Source organism: Naegleria fowleri (assembly GCF_008403515.1).
Source record: "Naegleria fowleri strain ATCC 30894 chromosome Unknown tig37, whole genome shotgun sequence".
In the NCBI taxonomy this organism is placed as follows: domain Eukaryota; phylum Heterolobosea; class Eutetramitea; order Acrasida; family Naegleriidae; genus Naegleria; species Naegleria fowleri.
In genome coordinates, this window is record NW_025407969.1 from 537070 (window position 1) to 559986 (window position 22917).

Genomic DNA, 22917 nt, shown 5'->3' on the forward strand with positions numbered 1-22917 from the left:
GGAAAGCAATAAATAATGAGTTTATTCTTTCTTTCCCATTACTACATTTCCAACATCGTCATCATCATTGAATTCATCGTCTTCCTCCATGGTTTTTCTTCTACAAACCATTGCAGCGTCATCGCTTGAGGACGATCCTTCATTGTATCCCTTAATGTATTGAGTAATTTTTTCATATTTAGGCTTGGCACTCTTGAATTTTTTGTGACCTTCCACTTCAATGTCTTTGCTCATGAGTGGCTTCATTGCTGTTTGTAAACTCAGGAATAATTGAGGATAAATAAGTTCTTGATTGGCGAGGAGTGTCTTGATACGTGCTCTTTCTTTTGGAATTTCAAAGCAAGCAGGACAATTTTCATTAATAACTGGCAACTTGTTCTCCCATGCAAACTTCTTTGTCTCACTCTCTCTGACATAAATCAAAGGTCTAATCACACGTAAATCTCCAGCATCAATCGTATAATGAGCTTTCATGGTTCTCATGTAACCATTGTGGAAAATAGACATAATAAAGCTCTCTGCTAAATCGTCACAATGTTGGCCTAAAACTAGCACATTATAACCTTCTCTTCTTGCTGTATTGTACAGAATGCCTCTCTTCATTCTGGCACACCAAGCACAAATCGAGGACGCATTACATTCTTTAGCTCCCTCAATCACTGATTGGGATTCATAGAAATATGGAACTCCTAATTGTTTGCAATAATTAATGAGTGGTGATGGATCATAGGATGCTGTTTGTGGATCTACTGTACATGCACCAAACTCAAATTTTACGCCCAAGTTACTGTATTGGAGTGCATGCAAAACGTGAAGCAATGTGAGAGAATCTTTACCACCCGATAATCCTAACAGCAAACGATCGCCGTCACGAATCATGTCATATTCACGAATTGCTCTCTTGACAGGTCCCATGATGGTTTTAGCATCAACTTTTGGCCACATTTTGTAATGCTTCTTGAGTGCCTCTCTACGTTTCTTGTCATCCTCTTCAGAGAGCTTGATCTCTTTGTTGGTTTCCTGATCAAAAACATTGACAGGTCTGCTAAACATGACTGGGCGTTTTTGAACGTATGGTTTGGCAGTACTTTCCTTTTTCCAATCTCCTCCAAAATCATCTTCTCCAATATCAAGCCCCTCAATGGATGATGCTGGTGCAGTTGGCAATGTTGCAGAGGTTTCGACTTGTTGAACAGTTTCTGTTGGTTGTGACGATGTTAACTCTGATGTATCTGAGAGGGAAGATAAGGATGGGTTAATTTCTGAAGTGAGAGTGGAGTGAATGAGACGGCTCTGGGTGGAGGCAGTTCCGTTGTCCTGAATAGTAGATTGATCTGAAACTGAAAATCCTGTCCATGGCTTCAAATACGAGGGTTTGAAAATTGAATTAATGTCACCTCCTTGTAACTCTTCGACAATTTGCTTAGGAAAAACAAACCATCTCCATTTTTCAGCATGATCAATTTCCTCTTCCTTTGTTGAAAGATTCTCCTTGTTGATAATACTGTTTTCTTTCAATAAATTAGTATTGGTCTTGTTGAGTAGAATTAAATCTTGGTCAACAATTCTGAATTTAGGATTAGAGAATTCCTTAAATGCTTGTTCAGCCATTTCTTCGGCTTGCTTTAAATATTTTTCATACTCCTTGCCTGGAGAAGTAATCTTGTAGCCAATTTCTTGTCTATATTCGAGTTTTCCATTCTTATATGAAATGTTTTGTAACCATCTTCTGGTTGGAAATTTTCTATTTTGATTGTGCAGCCATTCACCTGTTTCTGGATAAAAGTAATAATATGGTAAGAATTTGTATCCGTGCTCTGCTACAAATTTAACAGCTTTTGTAATGTAGACAAAGGTGTCTTCATCCATAAAATAGTTGAAATTCAATCTCACAAATCCAGGTCTCAAAAACTCATAGTCGTCATCTGACAACAACACGTTTTCAAGGTTTTTAGTTTCATTGTACTTGAGACCAAAGAGGAAGTGGGCAAATGGTCCAGCACATGCACAACCAGATCTAGTTTGAATACCAAACAAATCATTCAACAAGATTGACACGAAGGTGGATGGAAGGAATGAGTTATGGTGTCTAATAAGGAAGCTGAAAATTGGAAGACGTGGTGTGATTTGTCCATGGCCAAGAATTACCAAGTTCTTGACAGATTTGAATTCGTTGAAGGCACGATTCGTAAAATCTGTCTCTATTTGAGAAATTAATTGAGTACCGACTGCTTGTCGAAGTTGGAACACAAGACCACATCTAACTGACCCCAAGATTTCTGGTGTACCACCTTCTTCTCTTTCATATGACTTTTTCACATAGTGATGATCCCTGTCGGTCACAAAGAATACTGTACCGCCTCCTGGATTCTCAGGAATCTTATTTTGGAACATGTGCTTTTTGGCAACAAGCACACCTGGTGTTCCAGGTCCACCAACGAATTTATGTGGACTGAAAACAAGAGCATCCTTGTAACATAAAGGCTTGTCCTCATCTGGAATTTCCTCATTAATCTTTCCAAATGTATGATCCAAATTTTCTGTTGAGACTCCTCTTGGATTCATATCCATCTTTACATAGGGAGCTGCAGCAGCATAGTCCCAAACTACATAACCTCCGTATTTGTGCATTAAGATTGAAATCTTATTAACATTAGGTTCTAGAGCACCAGTGACATTAGAAGCGGCTGAGAAGACGCCAATTAATTGCCTCTTTCCATTCTTAAAGTATTGTAACTTCTTTTCTAAATCCTCCAAATCAGTAACTTCGTTTCTTGTAGCAACAGAGCCAGCTGTTGGAACATATAATTTGATTGGAACAATGTGACAACAAGATTCTCTCCACGGAAGAATGTTTGAATGATGTTCCATTGGGCCTACGAATACAACTGGTCTTAATTCATCAATATCAACTCCATTCTCTACGTTGTAATAATCATCATAAAATTGATCATCATCAGAGTTTAAAGATGAACTAGTTTGATGTCGTGGCTGCATGCTATTGTCTGCCAATAAATTATTCTTGATATTGAACTCTCTTTCCCATTTTCTCTTTTCTAAGAGTAAATTCATGTCACCACCCTTTTGTAGACCTAACAAATGAACCAATTTGTTTACAGCACTTGTAGAACCGCTTCCAGTAAATATTAAAACATCTTTCTTTCCGCAATTTAAAGCATTTCTGACTATATAACGAGCCTCATGTCTAAACAATGTGCTTTGAAGACCAGTAATTGAGCTTGTTGTGTGAGTGTTGGCATACATGGTCATGACTTGCTTTTTCATAAACTCTTCCAAAAAACTGAGAGACCTTCCCGATGCTGTATAATCACAATAAGTAATTTTTCTATAGCCAAAAGGTGATTTAAAAACTTCATCGTCTCCCATAATTGAATCATGAATGAATTGAATGAGGCTTGTTTTTTGGCGAAGGCTTTCACTATCTGTTGAGGTTGTTGGTGGTAGTAGTGGTCATGTGTTTGTTGAAATCAATTCATGACGACCAATTCAATGGGAGGAGTCATTGGAGTGGTGGGTGATGGTATTGCAGACACAATGTGGTAGTACATGTCAAAAGACACAATTCCAACAATTTGTTATTCGATATCGGAATTATTACTTACCTGTATCACCATTCACCAACATGTTCAATACCTCTTGCTCCGATAATGCCTCTTGTTCCTTCATCTGCTTTTCCTCTTCAATGGCAGTTGTACTCTTTCCTCCAGCCTGTTCATAATGAGAAAGACGAAAGAATTCCCGAGAACGTTTGGCAATCACAGAGTTTTTTTCATTATTACTGTTGCTGTTGTTATTTGTACAAATAACATGATGCTCTCCCTGTTGTTGCTGATTCAAAGCAGGTTGTGATGGAATCATCATCTTCAACAAACGTTGGTCTTCTCCTCTTGAGGGTGATGATGATGAAAAAATAAAACACTAAATGTGAATGAACGTTTTTTTTTTGAATGTCCACCTCAACAACAACCTCTCTTCGATGAAAGTTTGAAATTGCATGGCGCGTCATGTGTGAGTATTTTGGTGAAGAAAAGCGACCAAATGTAATAAAAGAAAGTTAAAGCACGGAAGTTTAGGATGGAACTATCAGAAACATGTTTTCAATATTCTTATTTTTATTTCTTCTCAGAGTGTCAATGAGAGAACACTGTGTATTGGATGTCACGTCTTAGATGATAGTTCAGGTGATCCATTCCTAATAAATTTTTGTTGGTCATGAATGCTTAGAGAGGAGTTTGTGTATTGAAATACCTCATGAAGTGTCAATAGGTGAATCGGTTGTGGTGAAAAGTCCAAGTCAAGTGTAAAATGCAATGTGAAATTGTGCATGGAAAAGTGGTGGATTGAAAAGAAGAAGGGAAAGGTTTGGGATGAAATGTCAATTCCATCATGATGGAGAGAAGTATTTACAGGAAATTGTTGTTCGCTCGTTTGTTGTTGTCAATCAATTCACGAACGATCCATATGATAAGAATGAATCTATCAAAAAGAAATATTCTTCAATTAATCCCCTGTGACTGCAATTTTCAATCCATCCACAACAGTTCCTGAGAATGCTTTTGCGAATACTTTCCTACTTTCTTCCTTTTCCTTTTCTGGGCATGTATATCCAGTGTAATCGAGATCTTTCAGTTTCAGTTCAATTTTTGTAATATAGTCACAATTTAGTGTATCAAATTGTATAGATATCTCCCATTCGAATTTATACTTGCAAATGAGACTGGATTTATCTTCTGAAACGCTGTAAACTTGTTCGATACGCCGTTGTGTGATGACTGGTGTTTTATAGTCCTTTCCAGTGTGAAAATCCAGGAACTTCCGTGTGTTAAAAACCATGTCATTATTGAGTCACATTTCACAACACATGTCACTCATAAGGTGTGAACGTTCATGATGAATACTTACCCACATTCCTCTACAATCCTTAAATTCAATTCCATGATTCTTTAGACATTCTCTCACATGAAACAAAACGGCAATCACAGGACTCTGATTACAACATTTCAATAATTTGATAATTGCATGATTCTCTCCATAATACTTGAGTAAATACTTGTCAAAGGTTGTTGGAATATTCGTATTGACCTCAGTGTCAAATATTTCTTGAGAGGCTCCACCTGTCGATTGAGTACCAATCTCTGAACACAATGCATGCATCAATTCGAACAAAACGATATTAATCTTATCTTTCGCCTTATCCGCTGTGAAATTCTTTTCCTGCATTGTTGCGTCTTGTTTGTTAAATCTGAATAGAGTAAATTTTCGAGCGAGACGAGGAATATCTTTCGAGACTGGAAGAGATTCAAGTTTGTGTTGAGCAACTTTGGTGAGCTCCTCCACCACATTAGCCATATTGACGCTCATTGTGAGAGTGAAAAGTAAGTCGTTAAATTGATATAGGAGGATAACGAGAGTGATTCGATAAATATTGTGGAAAGTGTCGATGAGTTTTTTCTTCTTCAACAACTTCTATTAATGATGAAATTATTTGTGAGTAGTACAACTAGCAGATCAATTCGTTGGAAAGATGTTGGAAACTCTAGAGTTTGATATAACGGTGGAGTTGGATGGCTAAACAATGTTTGACACAATTTTGTAGATACGAATATAAATTCAGAGAGAGAAGAAGAATAACAACGTTGTTCTAGTTGGTTGCTCTTGTCAGAAGATGATGATGATGACAATAGTTGTTTCGGTTCAATTCTTCTCGAGTCTTTGGATTCGGCAACTATTAGTTGAACAAAACAAATCGTTGAATATCTTCTTTTCGAATTGTTGATGAATACAATCAGATTGACCTTGTGGTGTTTCAAGGCCTGTTGATGATGAAGGAAGAAATTTTGTTGTGATGACGGCTGCACTCGCCACAGCAGAAAATAACGTTCGTTTTTTAGACAGATGACATAAAATAAATTTTAGACTTGACGTTTTACATTGTTTCGCTTTTGGTTTGTCCTCGACATAACTGGTCAGTGTTGCCAAAGCAAATACTCGAATCCAACACGACGTTTATTGGTCCTTGCTCATTAACGGTTGTTGTCGTAATGTGATGACGAGTGGTGGCTCTGAGATCGGTCCATTGAACACAACAACAAATAAGAACCTGTTGTCTCTGTGTTCGATTCCAAACCCAATAACAACACAATAATTGAATTTGAATATAAGAACCAGTTGGACGATATCTAGAGAGTGTCATCATGGTTCAATTGTTGTTGTATGGCCTTTCCGATTCGGGGTTATCAACTCTTTTTCATCTCTTTCAACTCATTCCTCATACCACTCCATTGGTGGAGTCATCACCAAGTATTAATCATGGTGATGGTGATGGAAGAGGTGTAACTGTAATGGGATCACATGGCTCAACAACTTTGAAATCTATACCACAAAGTTCAAATGTTTCTTCTTCTCCATCATCATCAAGTCTCCGATCTTCTCCAATGAATATTCCTAATCATCATCGACCATACCAACAACAACAACCACCGACCAATAATGAAGAGGTGAGCACAAGTTCAAAACCTTTCAGTTTTTCGTCCTCCAATTCTCTTCCATCATCATCTTCTTCCGTGGCATCCACCGTTTCCTCCTTTGTAGCATCTCCTTCTTCCGTTCATCTCCATCATCATCAAATCCACAACAACAACAACCACAATAATACCAATGATGACTCCAACAGCCATTATTATTCAACACACACGAACAATCCTTCTCCAGGGCCACCACTCTCTTCATCTTCTCTCACGCGTACTTTTGATTTCTCAACTGCTACTCCCAGCGATCCTTCTGCACCCTCAGCAACCACATCTTCTCGTTCAAAGCCTTTGCCTCGTTTGCCATTGTTTGCTCGGAAACATCCATTGCCACCCGCTCGAAGAAGATCCCTCCGACCACTTCTTTCCCATTCACTACTTTCTCATGGTGTTCCTGCATCAACAACAGCAACATCTTCCAACAAAGTATTAGAGTCGGAAATATCAAATGTAAATGTGAGCTCCCTTATCCACAAGATTGAAAGCAACAACCAGACCAACAACAAAGAGAACCTTGGTCCAATTCTCAAGAAGAGAGTAACTCCTAATTCCTTGCAATCAGGAAACAGTGCCACTCCTTTCATCGCATCGGATCAGTATGCATCACCATCGTCTTATTCCTCTTCTAACATTACTGTATTGAAAAAGAGAAGACATGCCTTCTCTAATGCTGTTCTTAAGGCTCTACCCTTTGAGTTACTTTCTCAAATATTTGTGTGTTTTCGTGTATTAATTCATGATGCCGAAGCAAAAGGCTATCTCTACAAAACAGAAGAAGAATTTCATCAATTCCTCAAACAATTTACAAATTTAGACAAATTGAAAAACCCATCCCATCCATCGAGCTCTTTATCTCATACCTCAAAGTCCGAAAAACCTTCACTCTATTGCGAATATTGCCATGCCATGGCAACTGAGAAGGCACTCGTGGTCATGAAGGAAGGAAAACTCTCTTGCAAACAACTGAAATGGAGACTCGACAAGACGGAAGACATTTTGTCTCGAATGAAAAAGATTCACCAGCCTCAACAGTTGGTGAGTGCACAACGATTGAGAATTGAGTTTCTCAATGACTGCAAAGAATTGTGGGACAATCATTTGGGTCTTCAACATACCTTCCATTCATATACGTTATTTGCGAGCACTGCTGGCAGTAACAGGTTTCTCTTTCCAAAGGAGGATCAGTATCTACGTGAAGTGGCTTCCCACATTGGAAATGCCTTCTCAGCCTTTCCTTCCATTATGGAATACATGGTGAGTCAATATTTGTTAAAGATGCCATCGAATATGTTTGGCCATGTTGTGGTCAACGATGGAACTTTAGATAATTCTTCTCAATATTTAGGTGAAGATATTGCACATGTTCCACTTCAACTGCCCACTGAAGCCATTGCTCTCATTAACACGATGAACATATCTCCAGTGGTTGTAGAAAACCAATCTATTCAATCTTCCATGACAGATTACAAATTCAAATTCAATTTACCACCACTTTCACAGATTTCTTCGAGTGCCTCACCAAATCCATTGTTGTCGTCCTTATCATCCTCATCGACGATGGCTTCTGATCACACAAGTTGCCAAGACAATCCCTCAGCAACAACAACCATCTTGATCACCCCTCAAGAAACTCCAACCCTACCCAACCAACAACAACAGAGGCCACAAGAAGAACATAAGAAACGATCGTTGGCAGTGTTGTCTTGCTCTTTTACAACAAATGCTCACACAGATTATTTCAAATCTGACTCCACATTACTGTTCTCTGTAAATTCACATTTATATAACGCATTGGCTGGAAATCATAGAGGCTCTGCAACCCAAGAAGTGGTAGCAGCAGTAAGACCTCTTGTTCTCGACAAGATTCAAGAACAAAAACCAGTCGTGGAAGAAAAGAAAGAACCACTTTCGAGTCCTCGTCGATTACTTAGTTTCTTAAAGTCTTTAAATGTGACTTCAAGCAGTAGTAACACACAAGCAACTGAACAACATGAACAACCTCCTCCAAAGGTTGTTAAAAAATCTCCTCCCAAACAGAAAAACATGATATTTAGCATTATAACAATGGTATGTATTAGGATGAGTGGAATGGCTAAATGTATTGATGTAATTCTTGGATTGTCATAATATTTTGATGAATATATGAATGACATCACAAAAATCATCATGTAGGGAGGTATCAATCCCCAAGTCGTATTCTCTAAAAAAGAGTGGATCATATGCTGCTACACATCGAATGCAATGGTCTATGTGGTCAATTTGTGTGACTTTTTCAAAACCATTCAAGTCAAAGACCCTTTCAGCGATACCATGATTGAGAAAAATCGACTTGAATACTCTCTAGAGAAATTTGAGCAATGTGTGAATGGAAAGTACTTTTCAGATATACCCATCTTGTTAGCATTTACATTTGTGGACGTTTTTAAAGAAGCCTTAAAACAATTCCCACTCAATGAAACTCGAAAGAATTCCATCGAGCATTTTGTTCAACAACTCAATCCAGCAGCTCAAGGACAAAAACAAACAGAACCAAAAGTTCCATCCATTCAACACAAGTTTGGAGATTCCACACTCGAAGAGTGGCACACTTGTTGTGAATTTATTATTGAACAATTCATTCATGTAGCCACCTCTCAGGAACGACGAGAAGAAATGAGAAGAAATGTTGTCGTGTTGAATTGCCTAGATGTCAAGAAGAGTACACAAGTATTGGTGAATGAGATTATTCTCAATACTGATATCATGGCTCATCTACAATTCAATGAGCATTATTATGGAACCTCTTCCCAACAGCATCATTCTCGAACGCCGAGCATTCATGAAAAATTCAAAAACTCATCCACCAATGTTAGAGATCATGGTCCTCAGAGTGATCGCACGCATTACCGAAGACCACCCTTGTTGATGGATCGAACAACGAATGATAGTACTTCTCCTCACTCGACATATTATGACTATTCTCAATACTATTATCGTAGATGTAAGAATGTTGATCCTCTCTCTATGGTCTCGAGCAATAATCATGAAGCTTCTAAAATTACCAAGCAGAGAAAACGAAAGGAAAAGCATGCAAAGGCCACCGCACGATCGTGGGGATCTATTCCATGGAATAGACAACCATCAGCTTCCTCTCAAAAACAACAGGAGAGTGTAGTGGTCGTGTTGGATGAAGCCTCGGATCGTTCCTCGGAGGATGATATACAAGTTTTGCCCGAAAATACTGACACTACAGCAAGAAGAAAGAGAAAAAGCAGCAATAACTGTCTTTTGCAATAATCTGTGTTATTACCATGGCACTAGTGGTGGTGTGCTAGTGCTACTACTATGAGGTTTGTTTGGTTCGAAATTTGTTCGTTTAAATTAAAGGCGTTATGATTTTCAAACTCATAAAAAAAGAGCGGGATTGGCGTCTACAGCGAAAAAATGAGTCAAGTACGATTGCTAAATCCACCCTCATCACCCTCTTCAATGTCGAGAGGAAATCATCAAGTACATAATACAAGTGGATCGGGCATTGATGGCTCTGTTCCACCTTTTGATGAAGAGGAGTTACAAATGTTGTATACATGGGTGGATGAAATACCTCTGAGTCGACCAAAAAAGAATATTGCTCGAGATTTTAGCGATGGAGTATTAATGGCGGAAGTGGTAAAGCATTTCTTTCCGAAGTTGGTGGATCTTCATAATTATGTATCGACTAGTAGTTCAAAGCAAAAAGGATATAATTGGCAAACCTTGGACCGTAAGTTTTTTTAGTAATGATTAACCCTGAGCCACGAACTGGAATGTTCAATCCCCAAAAACAACAGAAAAGGTTTTTCAAAAAATTGGTTTTATTGTAGATCCTAGAGAATTTGACGACATGGTAAAATGTAAACCCTTTGCTGCTGAACGAATGTTAAAGAATTTTCAAATCAAAGTTTCACAAATTCAACAGCGAAAACTGGCTCAACAACAAGGATCTAGGGCCTCAAACGGACTAGGTACTCACAACCATTCTGGAGAGAATACAAACACTCAACAGCCGACATCAAACTCGAAAACAAGGAGACCCGCTTCTGCCTCATCGGCTCGTACTCAACGAGCGACACAAAGAGATTACGGTGATGATCAGATGATGGATGCAGTTTCCAATCAAAAAGGCTCTGTTCAACCAGTTCCAAACAAAATGAAGGAGACGCAGGACAATATTCAAACACCTAACAACGATTCCATGTACCATAATTCCAATCCGTTAGGAAAATTTTCTACTGAGGATATTGAACTAATACGAGAAAAAGATGCAAAAATTCATGAGCTAGAAGAGACGGTCAAGCTTCTTGAATCAAAAATCAACAAACTTCAACTTCTGATACGTCTAAAAGACTCAAAAATTCAAGCACTAAATAATAAAATTAAAAACTGAGACTTTCTTTAGTCGTGTCTTTGGTGCTCTTTAAAGTTGTTATGCATCATAATCAAATATGTAAAAATAAGATAATTCTTCTCGTCTTTTGTCACTCTTTGTCCTTCTGTGGTGTCATAACTACATGTCATGGATTTCTTCAAATCATTTTCATGTCCAATCGAACGCTGGTAGTATTACTGCTTTAAATACATCCCATTATAATGGGAAAGGGCAGGAAACTTGTTATGGATTAGTTCAATTTCTATGTCTCTGGTCAGAGGCGTCATTCGGCTACTTGTTTCTACCCTATTGCGGACACCCAGCACGTTTTCATCTGCAGTGATAGAGCTAATGGGAGTAATGGGATTAGCTTGTAGCCATAACTCTTGCAATACAGTTCCGCAGCTCTCGCTTAGTAAAACTAATAATTGTGCTAGAGGTGTTTCAATTAAATTTCCAAACAACCCCAAATGTTGCAACTTTCTGCACTTTTGTATCTCCTTGTCATTGAAATCAATGATTTGATTACAACTCAGGGAAAGATATACAAGCTTGTTGCTTGTAGATCCATTGATTGGTAGAGGTAAATGTTTGATGAATGCAATTCTGTTCATTTTCAAGTCCAATTTCTCTAAATAAACACAATTTTCTAATTGAGGATCAATTTCTGAAATTTTGTTGTTTGACAGTAATAATTCCTGTAGATTTACAAGTTCTTTCAAAGGAGGAAATTTTGTTAAATTATTACAACTCAAGTTCAGTTTTCGCAGTCTTTCCGTGAATATAGTTTTTCCCAAAATTCTCACCACATCATTCGAAAAACCCTCAAGATAATTACGAGAAGCATAAAATTCAACAAGTATCATCTTTTCGAAATGACTATCTTTCTCATGTCCTAAATGTTCAATTTCATATTGATTACAATCATCACAAAGATTGTGCAGATAGGTCCCACTCAAGTCCCAACTCATTTCATTTTCCCCAACACATTTCTGAATAATTTTGAATGTATCCCGAGAGTGGCGTGTATGAATACTACCTCCTTCATCATTCTTGAGCTTTTTAGAATTAATTTCCGTGATGAGCGTGCCGACATCTTCCATTCTTGGGAGACTCATTTTTTTTGGAGCCTTTTTTTTTGCCAAGCAACCCTCTTATACCTGAAATGGAATATTCCACAACCCAATCAACCTCAACTCTCAAAGAGAACACACAACCACAAATTAATTTCCAACACATTTGGGCGAAGCTCTAACAAAAATTGGAAGATATCATTTTGTAGGATAAAGATCAAAGAGTTTATGTTGAACGCGGATCCACTTGATAAAGGGCAAATTTGCTTTACAAATGTCGAACAACAACTGTAAAGTGTTGAAGAGCATTCTCTCCACAACCAACGTTATTCCATGTCATCAAAGTAGTCATCCTCTTTTTCATAGGTCGTGGTTTCCTCAATAATTTCAGATTCTTGAAGAGCAACCCAACTTGGCCAATATAAAATTGTGAAGAGCCAAACGTACAAACTGTAGAACATAAAGTATGACAAGAACTGAGCAGCGCTGTTCCAATCCTTACTAAAAACGTATAAGAAAATTTCAACAATGGTACCAATGACCATGATGGTTGTGAGGAACCAAATGACCTTACTACGCCAAGCATTACGTTTTGGTAATAGATTCATTCTGTGCTTTTCAATGACTCTCATGAGGTAATAAACCAAAACGAAAATGTAAAGGATCATGAGCAGGACAACAATAATTCCCAATGTTTGATAGGATGTAAGGCCTTGGACAATATTTAAACTATATCCAGGATCTTCTTGCTCTTGAAGTCTGACATATGTGAAAGTCGTAATGACAAAAACAAACAGAATGGAAACAAGCACAATCTTTGGAAGGTAGAACCACAGGAAGGATCGATCCTTTTGTGCCACTACTAGTGAATGTGTGAAAACCAGGACCGTAAACATGAGAACACACAAAAAGCTCACAATGAATATAATATTAATAAACGAAAATGCCCAGTTGCCTCCAGTGAAAATCAATGCAAAAATAGGATTATTGTAAAGAGTGAGAAAACAAAGTAGTAGACCAATCCATTTCTGTTCAGTAGTCCAATTCACAAAATAGCTTCTCACAATATTTGCAATAATAAATGCAACTGTCAGTGGAGCTGTTATACAAATCATAGAGTATCTCCAACCTAATTCCCAGTTTGCATATGCGTAATTATAACTCTCCATTTCAAAACCAATATATCCTGAATTAATAAGTCCATTATCATACAATTCCTTAGCATTGAGGAAAGACAATCCAATTCGATAATTGGTATATCTAATGTGTGATTCATAGAAAAGAGCAATAGCGACACATTTCTCTGACCCCTCCGTACATATCAAAGATCTTGTGTAAGTACCATTCACAATTCGAGTCCATTCTTCAGAGTAAGAATTTCTTCCAAACAATTGTAAGTAGAAGGCAAGGTCTAATTTCTGGAAACCAAAAGCATTTTGTGATGATTGAACAGTTTGTATCGAAACATTGGATTTCAAATAACAATTAAACGTAATTTCCTGATTCAAGGCAGTATAGTTTTCTGGCGTCTCAACGTAAATTTGTTCTTGTCCATAGAACACGGAACGCATATCTTTGATGTCTGAAACTAGACCCCAATATGGAGCTGTTACAGTATGATTGTTGGTATCAACTTCTATTGATGAGAAATGTAAAACTGCAGGGCCTGCAAATACTCCTACCAAAATAGCAATAATAAAAAGTATGGTAGCAATGATGAAAAGAATCAAAACAGCCCACCATGGAAGAATGTCAATGAGAGGCTTGTAAGTACGGGATCGGTCCTCACTCTTGCAAAGTCGAACAATAATCTCTCTTAAACTCATGATTTCTCTAAAGAAATTAGTTTGGATGCACCCAAAACAACACATATACTAGTAGTATGTAGACCTCTTATGGAAGTTGTTGATGATCAATCTCACTCGAGAATCCGGATGATGATGACGAGCCGACCGATGTTTTTCTGTGAATATTATTATTCGCTTGATTAAATCCACTGCTATTTATCAATAACAACGTGTTCTTTTGAAAGAGAGTTCAGTGATGATAGTGAAGAAAACGGTGATGATGATGGTGGCACTCACTATCAACACGCCGCTGAGAAGAATAGAATTTAATATTTTTTTAATGTCTAAATTTGATCGAAAATGGAAGCTAGAAAGAATAAACATCAATTTCTGATCCAATACTAACCACACATACAATAGTACTGTTATTTATTGAGCTTTGGAAGTAGTTTTCCTTGCTTATGCAAAGCTTGAGTATCAGAAAAACCTCCAATGAATTCACTGTTGACCCAAACGGATGGAACTGTTCCCATATTGGTCATCTCTTTCAACACATTTTGATATTCCGAACCATCTTTCATTGTGTCCAACTCTAAAACTTTGTAATCTACACCTAATTCCGAAAAGAGTTTCTTAGCTGTATTCGATGATGAAGAGGTTGAATTCAGTAATTAGTTTTATAAAGCGATCCATCTGATCCGAGAAGATAAACGTTGACTTACCATTCGCACAATAGGGACAGTAGGTTTTCGAGAAGATGACAACTTTGTTTTGTGAAACCAAATTTTGAATGGCTGTTTTAATGGACATGACGATGAATCTATTTTTTGTATTTGTGTTTCGGACCCTAATACATTGTTTGAACACTTCTTGTTGTCATCATTGAACACACAGAGGACGCATTAACCCCCATCAAAGAGCCGATATATTGAGAAAACAAAATTTCTCCACCACTTGAATTTCTAATTGCAGCGTTCTCCCTTCCAAAATGAATGAACAAGAGTTGTTGTTGTAAATCCATGCCATCCATTTTCATTGGTCGCGCGTTGAGTGTTATTTATAATATGAAAACACAGTCTGACTCAGACTTGTGAATCGTATGGCATGTATGTCATCTGGCGGAAGAATATCGTTGACCATTTATAATTTCTTCAAAAAAAAAATGCCTTCCTTGTCCCAAAAGCTTTCGGAGGCCATCAAGAAGAAGAAACATTATGGTAGGGTGGGCTCTGAATCTCCATTCAATTCTCGGAATCAGTTAAATGAAGAGCTACTGAACGCTCCTCATCCTGCAAATACGAATAATGATCAAACTGCTTTATTGGAAACACAATACAGCCCACCCGGAGTAGAAGGACGGATAGGAATATATGCATCTCGGAATGCTGATATGGATATTGAGGGAGCTCGCATGATCGACGACGCTTCAACACTCATTGTTGAATCACCCAATGACTTGGGACGTGGATTTATAACAAAAGAGTCGTTTGTACAACCATCTATTTCATCGTCTCGCCAAGTACACTCGGCGTATAATATGACAAGAGCAGGACAATCCTCATTCAAAAAAATGGGCTCACCGCATGATAACCACAAATCATCTTCAGACCAGATTAAGAAATCTATTTCTGTTACTAACATCAGTCAATCTTCATCAAGAACCTCTCTAGCTGGCATTATTCCTCCTGGTTATGCTATAAAGAAAAAACAAAGTTTTAGACTTTTTCCTACTATTAGTTTAGGTCACAGTGAGGAAAAAGATCTGGAAAATAGGTGAGTTAGCATGAACACAAATCTAGATCAGACTAATGTATTATTGTGATATTGTTCACATGTATTAGTAGTGTGTTTTTTGATTTAGAAAAGCCAAAGAAATCAGATGAAAAAGAAAAAAAGAAACTCAAGAAAAGAATTTTTCTTTCCATGTACAGATGCTCCATTTTACTTATTTCGTTCTTTCTGTTATCAATTTTTGTATTTTTCACTGTATCAGCAGTTAATTCTGCAAAAGATGATGGATATTATACTAATGGAAGTCCCACAACATTATTGTGGATATCTGGACTCTCCATGCTTTTGACACTTTGTATCATTTTTGAGCTAGCTGCAAATTTTGCAGTGGTGAATGTATTTAGGAATTGCTTTAAGTTAAGAAAACCTTCCGACGTTATACATTATGATTCGTATTTTGCAATATTTGTATATAGATGTGCAGTTTTTTTACTCTTCTTCTCACTGGGCGCTATTAATTGGATATGCTATGCCTTATTTATTGAGAGCAGAGATCATTTAGCTGGATGGGTTTCTCTGTACATGATGGTTCCCTTGTTTGGATTTTTAATTATTGCCTACAATCAGTACTCAACTTTGAAGGTTGAGATGATTGATTTTGAGCATGAAGAACATTTTTTCACAGGCAGAAATGTGTTGTGTTGCCTGTCAGGGTTTATATTGAAATTCATCACTTTCATTAGTTTTATTTCAATTGGAACCATTATGATTCTGTTCACCATTCAATCCATTGCTCTCATTGATGACATGGTGCAAGCACCAGGAAAGAAATGGTCCATTACCTTAAATCATCACACCTACAAAGTGCACATGTATTGTGAGGGTAATGAGAAATCTTCAAATGTAGCACTTATTGATGCTGACATTGGTATTGCTTCTCCATACGAATATATGAAGAAATTAGTGACAACACTTGCATCGAATGGAGTTAGAGCTTGTGTTATTGAGAGAGGTGGTTATGGATTTTCAGATACAGGTCCCTTACCTCGAGATGTCAACAACACTGTCATTGAAGTCGTGAATGCAGTGTACGAATCAAGAATGCGAGTTCCTTTTCTTTACATTGCTCACTCTGCAGCATCTTTTACTGCACGAAAGTTAGCAGCAGAGTATCCTGAGCTTTTATCAGGTATGCTATTGTTGCATCCTGCTCATGAAGATATTGAAAGTGTGATGCTGAGACAAGTTAAGAATTTAACAGAGTCTGAAATTTTGAAAAGAAAGAGAGACAGGGATTACATTGACGACACCATTCGCTATTTAACTCCTATTGCTCTTCCTAGACTTTTCAAATATTTTCACGTTGAATTTTTACTCGAATACGAAGACCCTTATGAGCTGTATTACATGAATGGCTGGAAAAATTATTTTTATTCCTTACTCAATATCACAGAACAGAATTCAATCAATCGAAGAATTATTTTCCAAAACAAGTATGCTGGGTGCGTTTGGAGTGAGTTGAATCATTTTCTGACCGACTCTGCAGACGTGGTTAGAAACATGAGACCCAAGAATGGAACAACGACCATTCCTGTTGGGATACTCACTGCAGGAAATCTCCTCTATGGAGATTGCACTTCCAATCACTATCAAGAAGACAGCCTTATGTGTGAACATTTTCACAAGTGGAAAGAGGGAAGGCAAAAAGCTCTCCTCATGTTACATCAAGATTTAGCAAAATTGTACAAGGCTGAATGGCACATAATTGAATCATCTTACGACATTCCTATTGACTCTCCCGAAATTGTTACAAGTCATGCCAAGCGATTGTTGAGAATGCCATAAATCGATGCTTATATAGAACGTGTTTGAGTTGAAAAGAGACTTTAATGCCAAATAATTTTATCTGGAGGAATTTGGGTCAAGCTTTTTAAATCTGGATTATCCTCGAATATTGATTTTACCATTGTTATTCGTCCAATGAAGTTTGTGTATGAATAAATATAGAACAATGCAGGGAATTCTGTGAATAAATTTCTGTATCTCTTCTTATTGGAGTCCTCCTTGGCTGTAGATTCTAATAAATAGTGAGAATTCGTTTTACAAGCTCTTTTCTGCTGCTCAGTTAATCGATCAACATTGAAGTTAGTCAATTGTTCAGTGAGAGAGGTTATCCATTTCTCACGACTCCAATTTCTACCATTAGATTTAGAGGTCGTGTTGGTTGGTGGTACTAATGAAATAATTTGGCCACTGGATGAGCTCGCTGTTCCTGAAGAGAGAGTGACATCTTCCATATCTTCCGCTTCCGTTGTTGAACTAGTCGTAATTACTTGGTCTGTTATTGCATAATGATCAACCTCCTCTTCCTCCTCATCGCTTGTTAAAAGTACCACTTCTCCCTCATTATCAACATCTTCTATGGATGCATTCCTTTCAAAAAGAAATGATGAATTAGATCCATAGCAGTTCAATGTATCATTTATATATCTCTCACGCAATAATTCCGGTGATTGTTTCAAGTCTGAAGACTCTTTAGCAAAACTTTCTTTGATTTTCTGTGCTGATTCAATAAAATGATGATAATCATCTAAAAATTCATTGCTATTGTTGGTGAGAAAAGAAATCAAGGTTTGAATAGAGGTCGAGGCAGCTCCTAAACCCCACGTTCGTAGACGTTTTAAAAATCCTCGCAAAAACTCTTGCTTGTTTTGGCTTGATGTGTGTTCAAATAACGGCGTTACTTTCCTCTTTTTATGTTCACCATATTCCGAAGGTGATGGTGAAGTAACATGTTTTTTCGTTGCTTGATCTGTTTGGATCTGCAACGATCCCGATGATGATGCATTCATGTGATGTGATTGAATTGAATTTAAATTTTTTTAAAATTAAAATTCAGTAAAAAATTCCTTAATTTGAGACCAACAGAAAGTAAACATCCTTTGACTGCCGAGATGGACGTACCCTTATCATCGTTCAGCAGTAACGGAACCAGTCCTCAAGAAGGAGTTTTGAAGGAAGAGCCAGAAAGAACCTCTACTAATGGATGGATGGCCAAACTGGAGAATGATCCATCGCTTTGGAATGATCATCAAGATATCGCAGACATCATCAACAATAAGGTTTCAATGGATGATATTGAAATGTCTGAGGAAGAGCGAATTGAAAAGCTGAAGAAAGAAATTGCTTTGTTAAGTGGAAGTATTAAAGAACAAGAATTGAAGACTAAGACAGTCTCTCAAACTTTTGGTCCCGTTCAAGGAAACAACAAGTTTACTTCCCCATCAACAAACGGATCGTTCTCATCACCTCCACAAGCCAAAGCAAACACTCTCATCACTTCATCTCCAGCCCTAACAATGGACGACCTTGCAGACTCTCCCTTATTTGTAAAAGTTTCATCTCCTTCCTCCGAAAAGAAAGCTCCTCAAGCATCGAACGTGGACAAATCCTATCAGGATTTCCTGTTTACCAAAAACCAGCTTTCTTTGGTTGTTGAAGAATTAGAAGAACAACGACTTGTGCTGGAAGAAGAGGGCTATTTTACTCAGGCCGAGCAGGTTCATGAAAAGATCAAGGAAATTTACAAGAAAGAGGCTTCAAAAATTGAGACCTCGTTTGTTAATGTTGTGAATGCTTTAAAACTCGAGCTTGTTTCGGTGATGTCCATGGAAATGGATGCGTTTGAGCAAGTTTGGAAACAAAAAACAGCTCAATTTGAGGGTCAAGCGAAAGAATTACTAAGATCTTGTGAACAAAGACAGAATGATGAACTAAAAAAAACAGAACAAGTAATGAGACAACAAATGCATATTCACAAACCCAAGTTTTCAAAAACCGTTCTGGAACAACGTGCTAGAATACTGACATTGGTTAGAACAAAGAATTACAAACAAGCGGAAATGCTAAAAAATCAATTAATTCCTTTGGAGTTGAAAGAGATTGAAAAATTCGAAAAACACCAAGAAGAAAAATTGAAAAAGAAGCTTTCCTATGTTGAATCAAGACACAAAATGGAAATGGATGTTCTCACCCAGAGAATAATGTCTGGTAGACGAGAATTGGAGAATATCAAAAGAAAAGATTTAAATGCCATCACACAACAACAAACCGTGATCATTCAAGAATTTGAAAATAAGTACAAGAAAGCTTTATCCCAAATCAAACAATTTATTAACAAGCTCGAAGGAGTTGTATCCACAAAGAGAAGAACAACGTCCAATTTCTTTGATACCTTACCTCGTGAAATTGAAACCTTCAAAACTACATACTGTAATTTACTTGAACAGCTGAAAGATGACTTCAAAAGAAATTATCCTCAAGAAGAGAAATTGGAAGAATCCACCAAGCTATCCACGGAGAACAAGTGGTTAATTGTTGAAAATCAACTATAAATGTACCATTATCCAATTTTTATTCTACACCTTAGTATCGATGTTATTAGGGCCTTCAATTTGGAGTTGGCAATGATTGGCGATATGAATCTTGATAAATTCAAGGATCTCCAAAATGTTGTATTGCGTCAGTGAAGTGTCTTTCCTTTCCTTTCCCTTCCATAAATAAATTGGCATTTTGATATTTTCAAGACCATATTCTTTCATCAATAATAACAATTCCTCAATGGTTTGGCTTGTTTTAGGCATAATATTCAAGTTCATATCCATTAAGAATGTTCGTCGGTTCTTGGGTGACTTGGGGCAGCAAACTAGTAATTTCTTCACAAGCTTGGAATGTTTTGCAAGAGCTTGCTGTACCTTTTCCACTCTTTCAATTGTAAAATCATCGAAAGGAACTTCAAAGGTGAAGACGTCCGACAATTTAACATCTTCATCTGTCCAGTGCTTGCATAATTTTTGAGGAGAGTCATTTGGTTGATATCTTAATACTAAGCCATCTGGCGTGTTTACAAACCCGGTCGGGATTATTCTCAAGCCTGTAGTATTGGAAGCCATCCTATGTGCCTTTACAAAGTTATTTTGTGCCTTTTGTCGCAAAATTTTCATCTCGTGGCTCTCATACCATACTCCAAATGCTTTGCAAAGATAAACCATATTTTCAAATTGTTTTTTTTGCAGTGACTTGTTCAAACTAGCTCTCGAAACAATGCTTCTTGCATTGATAAACGAGTCAGAGTAAGTAGTGGATACATTTTCGGTCTTTGTGGTGATGTTGACATCCCTTAGTTGTTGGTTTGATGGAACAGATTGGCTATGGTTTGTGGAAGGACTAGTGTTTACGTCTTTCTTCGAGCTCGAATTTGATGAATCTGATAAAGAGTTTTCTTCTATTTCAACCACCTCGTGTTTGGCTAAAACATCTCCGAACTTTTGAATGAATGAATCGTCTGAGTTGAGAGAAGTATTAATTGAACTTTCATGTGTTGTTTTGTTTCTTGGAGTCATAGAAGTTTCCATAGAAATATAGGCTGGCACCTTGTCCTGAACTTTTGATGGGGTCTTGGATGGTGTTTTTGAAGGAGTTTTTGTGATTTTGCTTGGGGAAGAATGGTTTGGTGTTGCAACAACAGGCTCTGATGAAGTCAATGTTTTGTGAAGAGCAAAACTAAGAATGAAATGAGTAATCTTTCCGTCGAGCTGGTTGGATTCATCCCTTGAAACAAAGTCGTCTGCATTATTTGCTTCTGATTCTTGAGTTTCGAAAATCTCTACTAAGACAAGAGTGTTCAATTGTGAATTAGCCTTTGTTCTAAACGCTGCAACGATATTTCTTCCATTTTCATCAATGATCCTCACATCCGAGAAGTAATCCATTTCTGCAAAGCCCAAATGCTTCAACAGTGCGCCTCTTAATGCAGACATCCATAAAGGAAATGCTTTGAGCTCATTATGAATTTGATGTCTAGCAAAAGGACTCTGTACGAATAATAAAGCAAGTATGATAGAAAGTTCCACTTTGAGAAGCTTGTTAGCGACATTGATTGAACTGAGCTGCTTCTGTTCGTTTGTCTTTGTTGTCTCAAGACATGCTTTCAATAATACAGAAAAAGATTGGAAGTGGGAGACAACCTCTCTTGCCAACCGTTGACTAGGTGGAGCAAACTGCAGCAAATATCTGAATGCGCGTGTTGCTAATGAGGCAGGTCTAACTGAACATTGTTTCAAAACTCTAATGAAGGACTTCCAGTAGCCTTTTTGAATGAATTCTTCATGAAACTCAAGCTTCTCGATGTCAGAGTCGTATTGCTGTGAGGAGAATATAGTTTCTAATAGTTTACAAGTTGCCTCCAGTACGTCTCTGGAAGTTTCTTTAAGCAGTCTATCATTAAGTACCTTGCTCAACGTTGGGACAGAAACAAATTGAAATGATTTGGGCTCTGTTTTAAATAATACTTCCAATAACTCTGCACAAAGAGCTCTAACCTCAAGGCTTGGGTCAGAGTTAAGCGCTTTGACACATATTTGAATAGCATTGTCTTTCAACAATTCTTCAGGGAATGAAGTGCTGAACTCTCTTAAGATAGCACAACAGTAGCTCCTTATCAATTGGTTGGGCTCAGTTTCCAAGCATTTGAGAATAATTGGAACTCCTTTCTGAATGAGAACAGCCAATCTTCCAACTTCATTTCTTACCACAAAGAAAAACAAGCACTCTGCCACGGCTAGCCTTACTTCCTCGTCCCCCACAGCATTTCCAGAACGAGAAGAATCTTCCAACTCAGATATTTCTTCTCTACTCAAATAATCAAGCATGATATCAATTCCGTGGTCTTGAACAATACTTTCAGCACATAATTTGGAGAGAGATTTTATCACTGACTCTCCTGCTGTTTCTTCATACATATTTCTTGATTCGTAGGAGCAAATACTGACCAATTTGCTTAAACATTTCAAAGCATAAACTTTGAGGTGATTCAGCAATTGATCAATTTCATTAGCAATTTGAAATTGTGCACTCTTGTCCTCATAGCTGCGTTCAAAGGCCGAAGATTTAAAATAAGAAGGAAGAGAAATAAAATCTAACAGTAATGAAATGATAGAACTCTCTTCTCTTTGGTATGATCCGAATACAAGTTGCTTAAGTCTTTCGGGCTCAGGATCAGAAGAAAGCAAGGTAACGGCGAGTTGGAAGCACTCTAAGGCTTGATCTACATTGTCCATATTCAAGTCATCATCAAGCTGATTTAAATATCGTTTAATATTAGTAAGGCAGGAATCCAGGCACTCACAAATATTTGCCATACACTCCACTTCCTCTTCTAATGAGGGAGCGTGAGATGGAACCACCTGTTGCTGTTGTTGATTCGTCTTCATGGCAGAACGAGGAGAGTTTGAGTTCTTATCAGTAACACTACCTGCCTTACTTCCTGCTTTGGGCGATGACTTGGGCGATAGAACCACCTCGTTTGAGAGCACTGATGACATGATGAAGCC

The 22917-nt window shown here is 37.6% G+C and overlaps 11 protein-coding genes across 11 annotated transcripts; 4 read left to right on the forward strand and 7 right to left on the reverse strand.

Moving 5' to 3' along the window:
• Window positions 1-21: 21 nt before the first annotated feature.
• Window positions 22-3879, reverse strand: FDP41_004549 (uncharacterized protein; the record flags this gene model as incomplete). The annotated part of the gene is made up of 2 exons (XM_044707975.1): window positions 22-3443; window positions 3624-3879. 2 exons carry the CDS (start codon window positions 3877-3879, stop codon window positions 22-24), a joined length of 3678 nt encoding a protein of 1225 aa, XP_044561363.1.
• A 642-nt stretch (window positions 3880-4521) lies between these two features.
• On the reverse strand, window positions 4522-5382 carry FDP41_004550 (uncharacterized protein; the record flags this gene model as incomplete). The annotated part of the gene is made up of 2 exons (XM_044707977.1): window positions 4522-4833; window positions 4924-5382. The coding sequence occupies 2 exons, from the start codon at window positions 5380-5382 to the stop codon at window positions 4522-4524; spliced, it is 771 nt and encodes a 256-aa protein (XP_044561364.1).
• An 833-nt stretch (window positions 5383-6215) lies between these two features.
• Window positions 6216-9824, forward strand: FDP41_004551 (uncharacterized protein; the record flags this gene model as incomplete). Its single annotated transcript, XM_044707978.1, has 2 exons — window positions 6216-8615; window positions 8721-9824. 2 exons carry the CDS (start codon window positions 6216-6218, stop codon window positions 9822-9824), a joined length of 3504 nt encoding a protein of 1167 aa, XP_044561365.1.
• Window positions 9825-9971: 147 nt separating this feature from the next.
• On the forward strand, window positions 9972-10953 carry FDP41_004552 (uncharacterized protein; the record flags this gene model as incomplete). Its single annotated transcript, XM_044707979.1, has 2 exons — window positions 9972-10290; window positions 10358-10953. The coding sequence occupies 2 exons, from the start codon at window positions 9972-9974 to the stop codon at window positions 10951-10953; spliced, it is 915 nt and encodes a 304-aa protein (XP_044561366.1).
• A 176-nt stretch (window positions 10954-11129) lies between these two features.
• On the reverse strand, window positions 11130-12053 carry FDP41_004553 (uncharacterized protein; the record flags this gene model as incomplete). Its single annotated transcript, XM_044707980.1, has 1 exon — window positions 11130-12053. One exon carries the CDS (start codon window positions 12051-12053, stop codon window positions 11130-11132), a length of 924 nt encoding a protein of 307 aa, XP_044561367.1.
• Window positions 12054-12334: 281 nt separating this feature from the next.
• On the reverse strand, window positions 12335-13834 carry FDP41_004554 (uncharacterized protein; the record flags this gene model as incomplete). The annotated part of the gene is made up of 1 exon (XM_044707981.1): window positions 12335-13834. The coding sequence occupies one exon, from the start codon at window positions 13832-13834 to the stop codon at window positions 12335-12337; it is 1500 nt and encodes a 499-aa protein (XP_044561368.1).
• A 386-nt stretch (window positions 13835-14220) lies between these two features.
• On the reverse strand, window positions 14221-14605 carry FDP41_004555 (uncharacterized protein; the record flags this gene model as incomplete). The annotated part of the gene is made up of 2 exons (XM_044707982.1): window positions 14221-14432; window positions 14518-14605. The coding sequence occupies 2 exons, from the start codon at window positions 14603-14605 to the stop codon at window positions 14221-14223; spliced, it is 300 nt and encodes a 99-aa protein (XP_044561369.1).
• A 352-nt stretch (window positions 14606-14957) lies between these two features.
• Window positions 14958-17371, forward strand: FDP41_004556 (uncharacterized protein; the record flags this gene model as incomplete). The annotated part of the gene is made up of 2 exons (XM_044707983.1): window positions 14958-15568; window positions 15637-17371. The coding sequence occupies 2 exons, from the start codon at window positions 14958-14960 to the stop codon at window positions 17369-17371; spliced, it is 2346 nt and encodes a 781-aa protein (XP_044561370.1).
• A 41-nt stretch (window positions 17372-17412) lies between these two features.
• Window positions 17413-18378, reverse strand: FDP41_004557 (uncharacterized protein; the record flags this gene model as incomplete). Its single annotated transcript, XM_044707984.1, has 1 exon — window positions 17413-18378. One exon carries the CDS (start codon window positions 18376-18378, stop codon window positions 17413-17415), a length of 966 nt encoding a protein of 321 aa, XP_044561371.1.
• Window positions 18379-18480: 102 nt separating this feature from the next.
• Window positions 18481-19920, forward strand: FDP41_004558 (uncharacterized protein; the record flags this gene model as incomplete). Its single annotated transcript, XM_044707985.1, has 1 exon — window positions 18481-19920. The coding sequence occupies one exon, from the start codon at window positions 18481-18483 to the stop codon at window positions 19918-19920; it is 1440 nt and encodes a 479-aa protein (XP_044561372.1).
• Window positions 19921-19944: 24 nt separating this feature from the next.
• FDP41_004559 (uncharacterized protein) lies at window positions 19945-22908 on the reverse strand (the record flags this gene model as incomplete). Its single annotated transcript, XM_044707986.1, has 1 exon — window positions 19945-22908. One exon carries the CDS (start codon window positions 22906-22908, stop codon window positions 19945-19947), a length of 2964 nt encoding a protein of 987 aa, XP_044561373.1.
• Window positions 22909-22917: the final 9 nt, after the last annotated feature.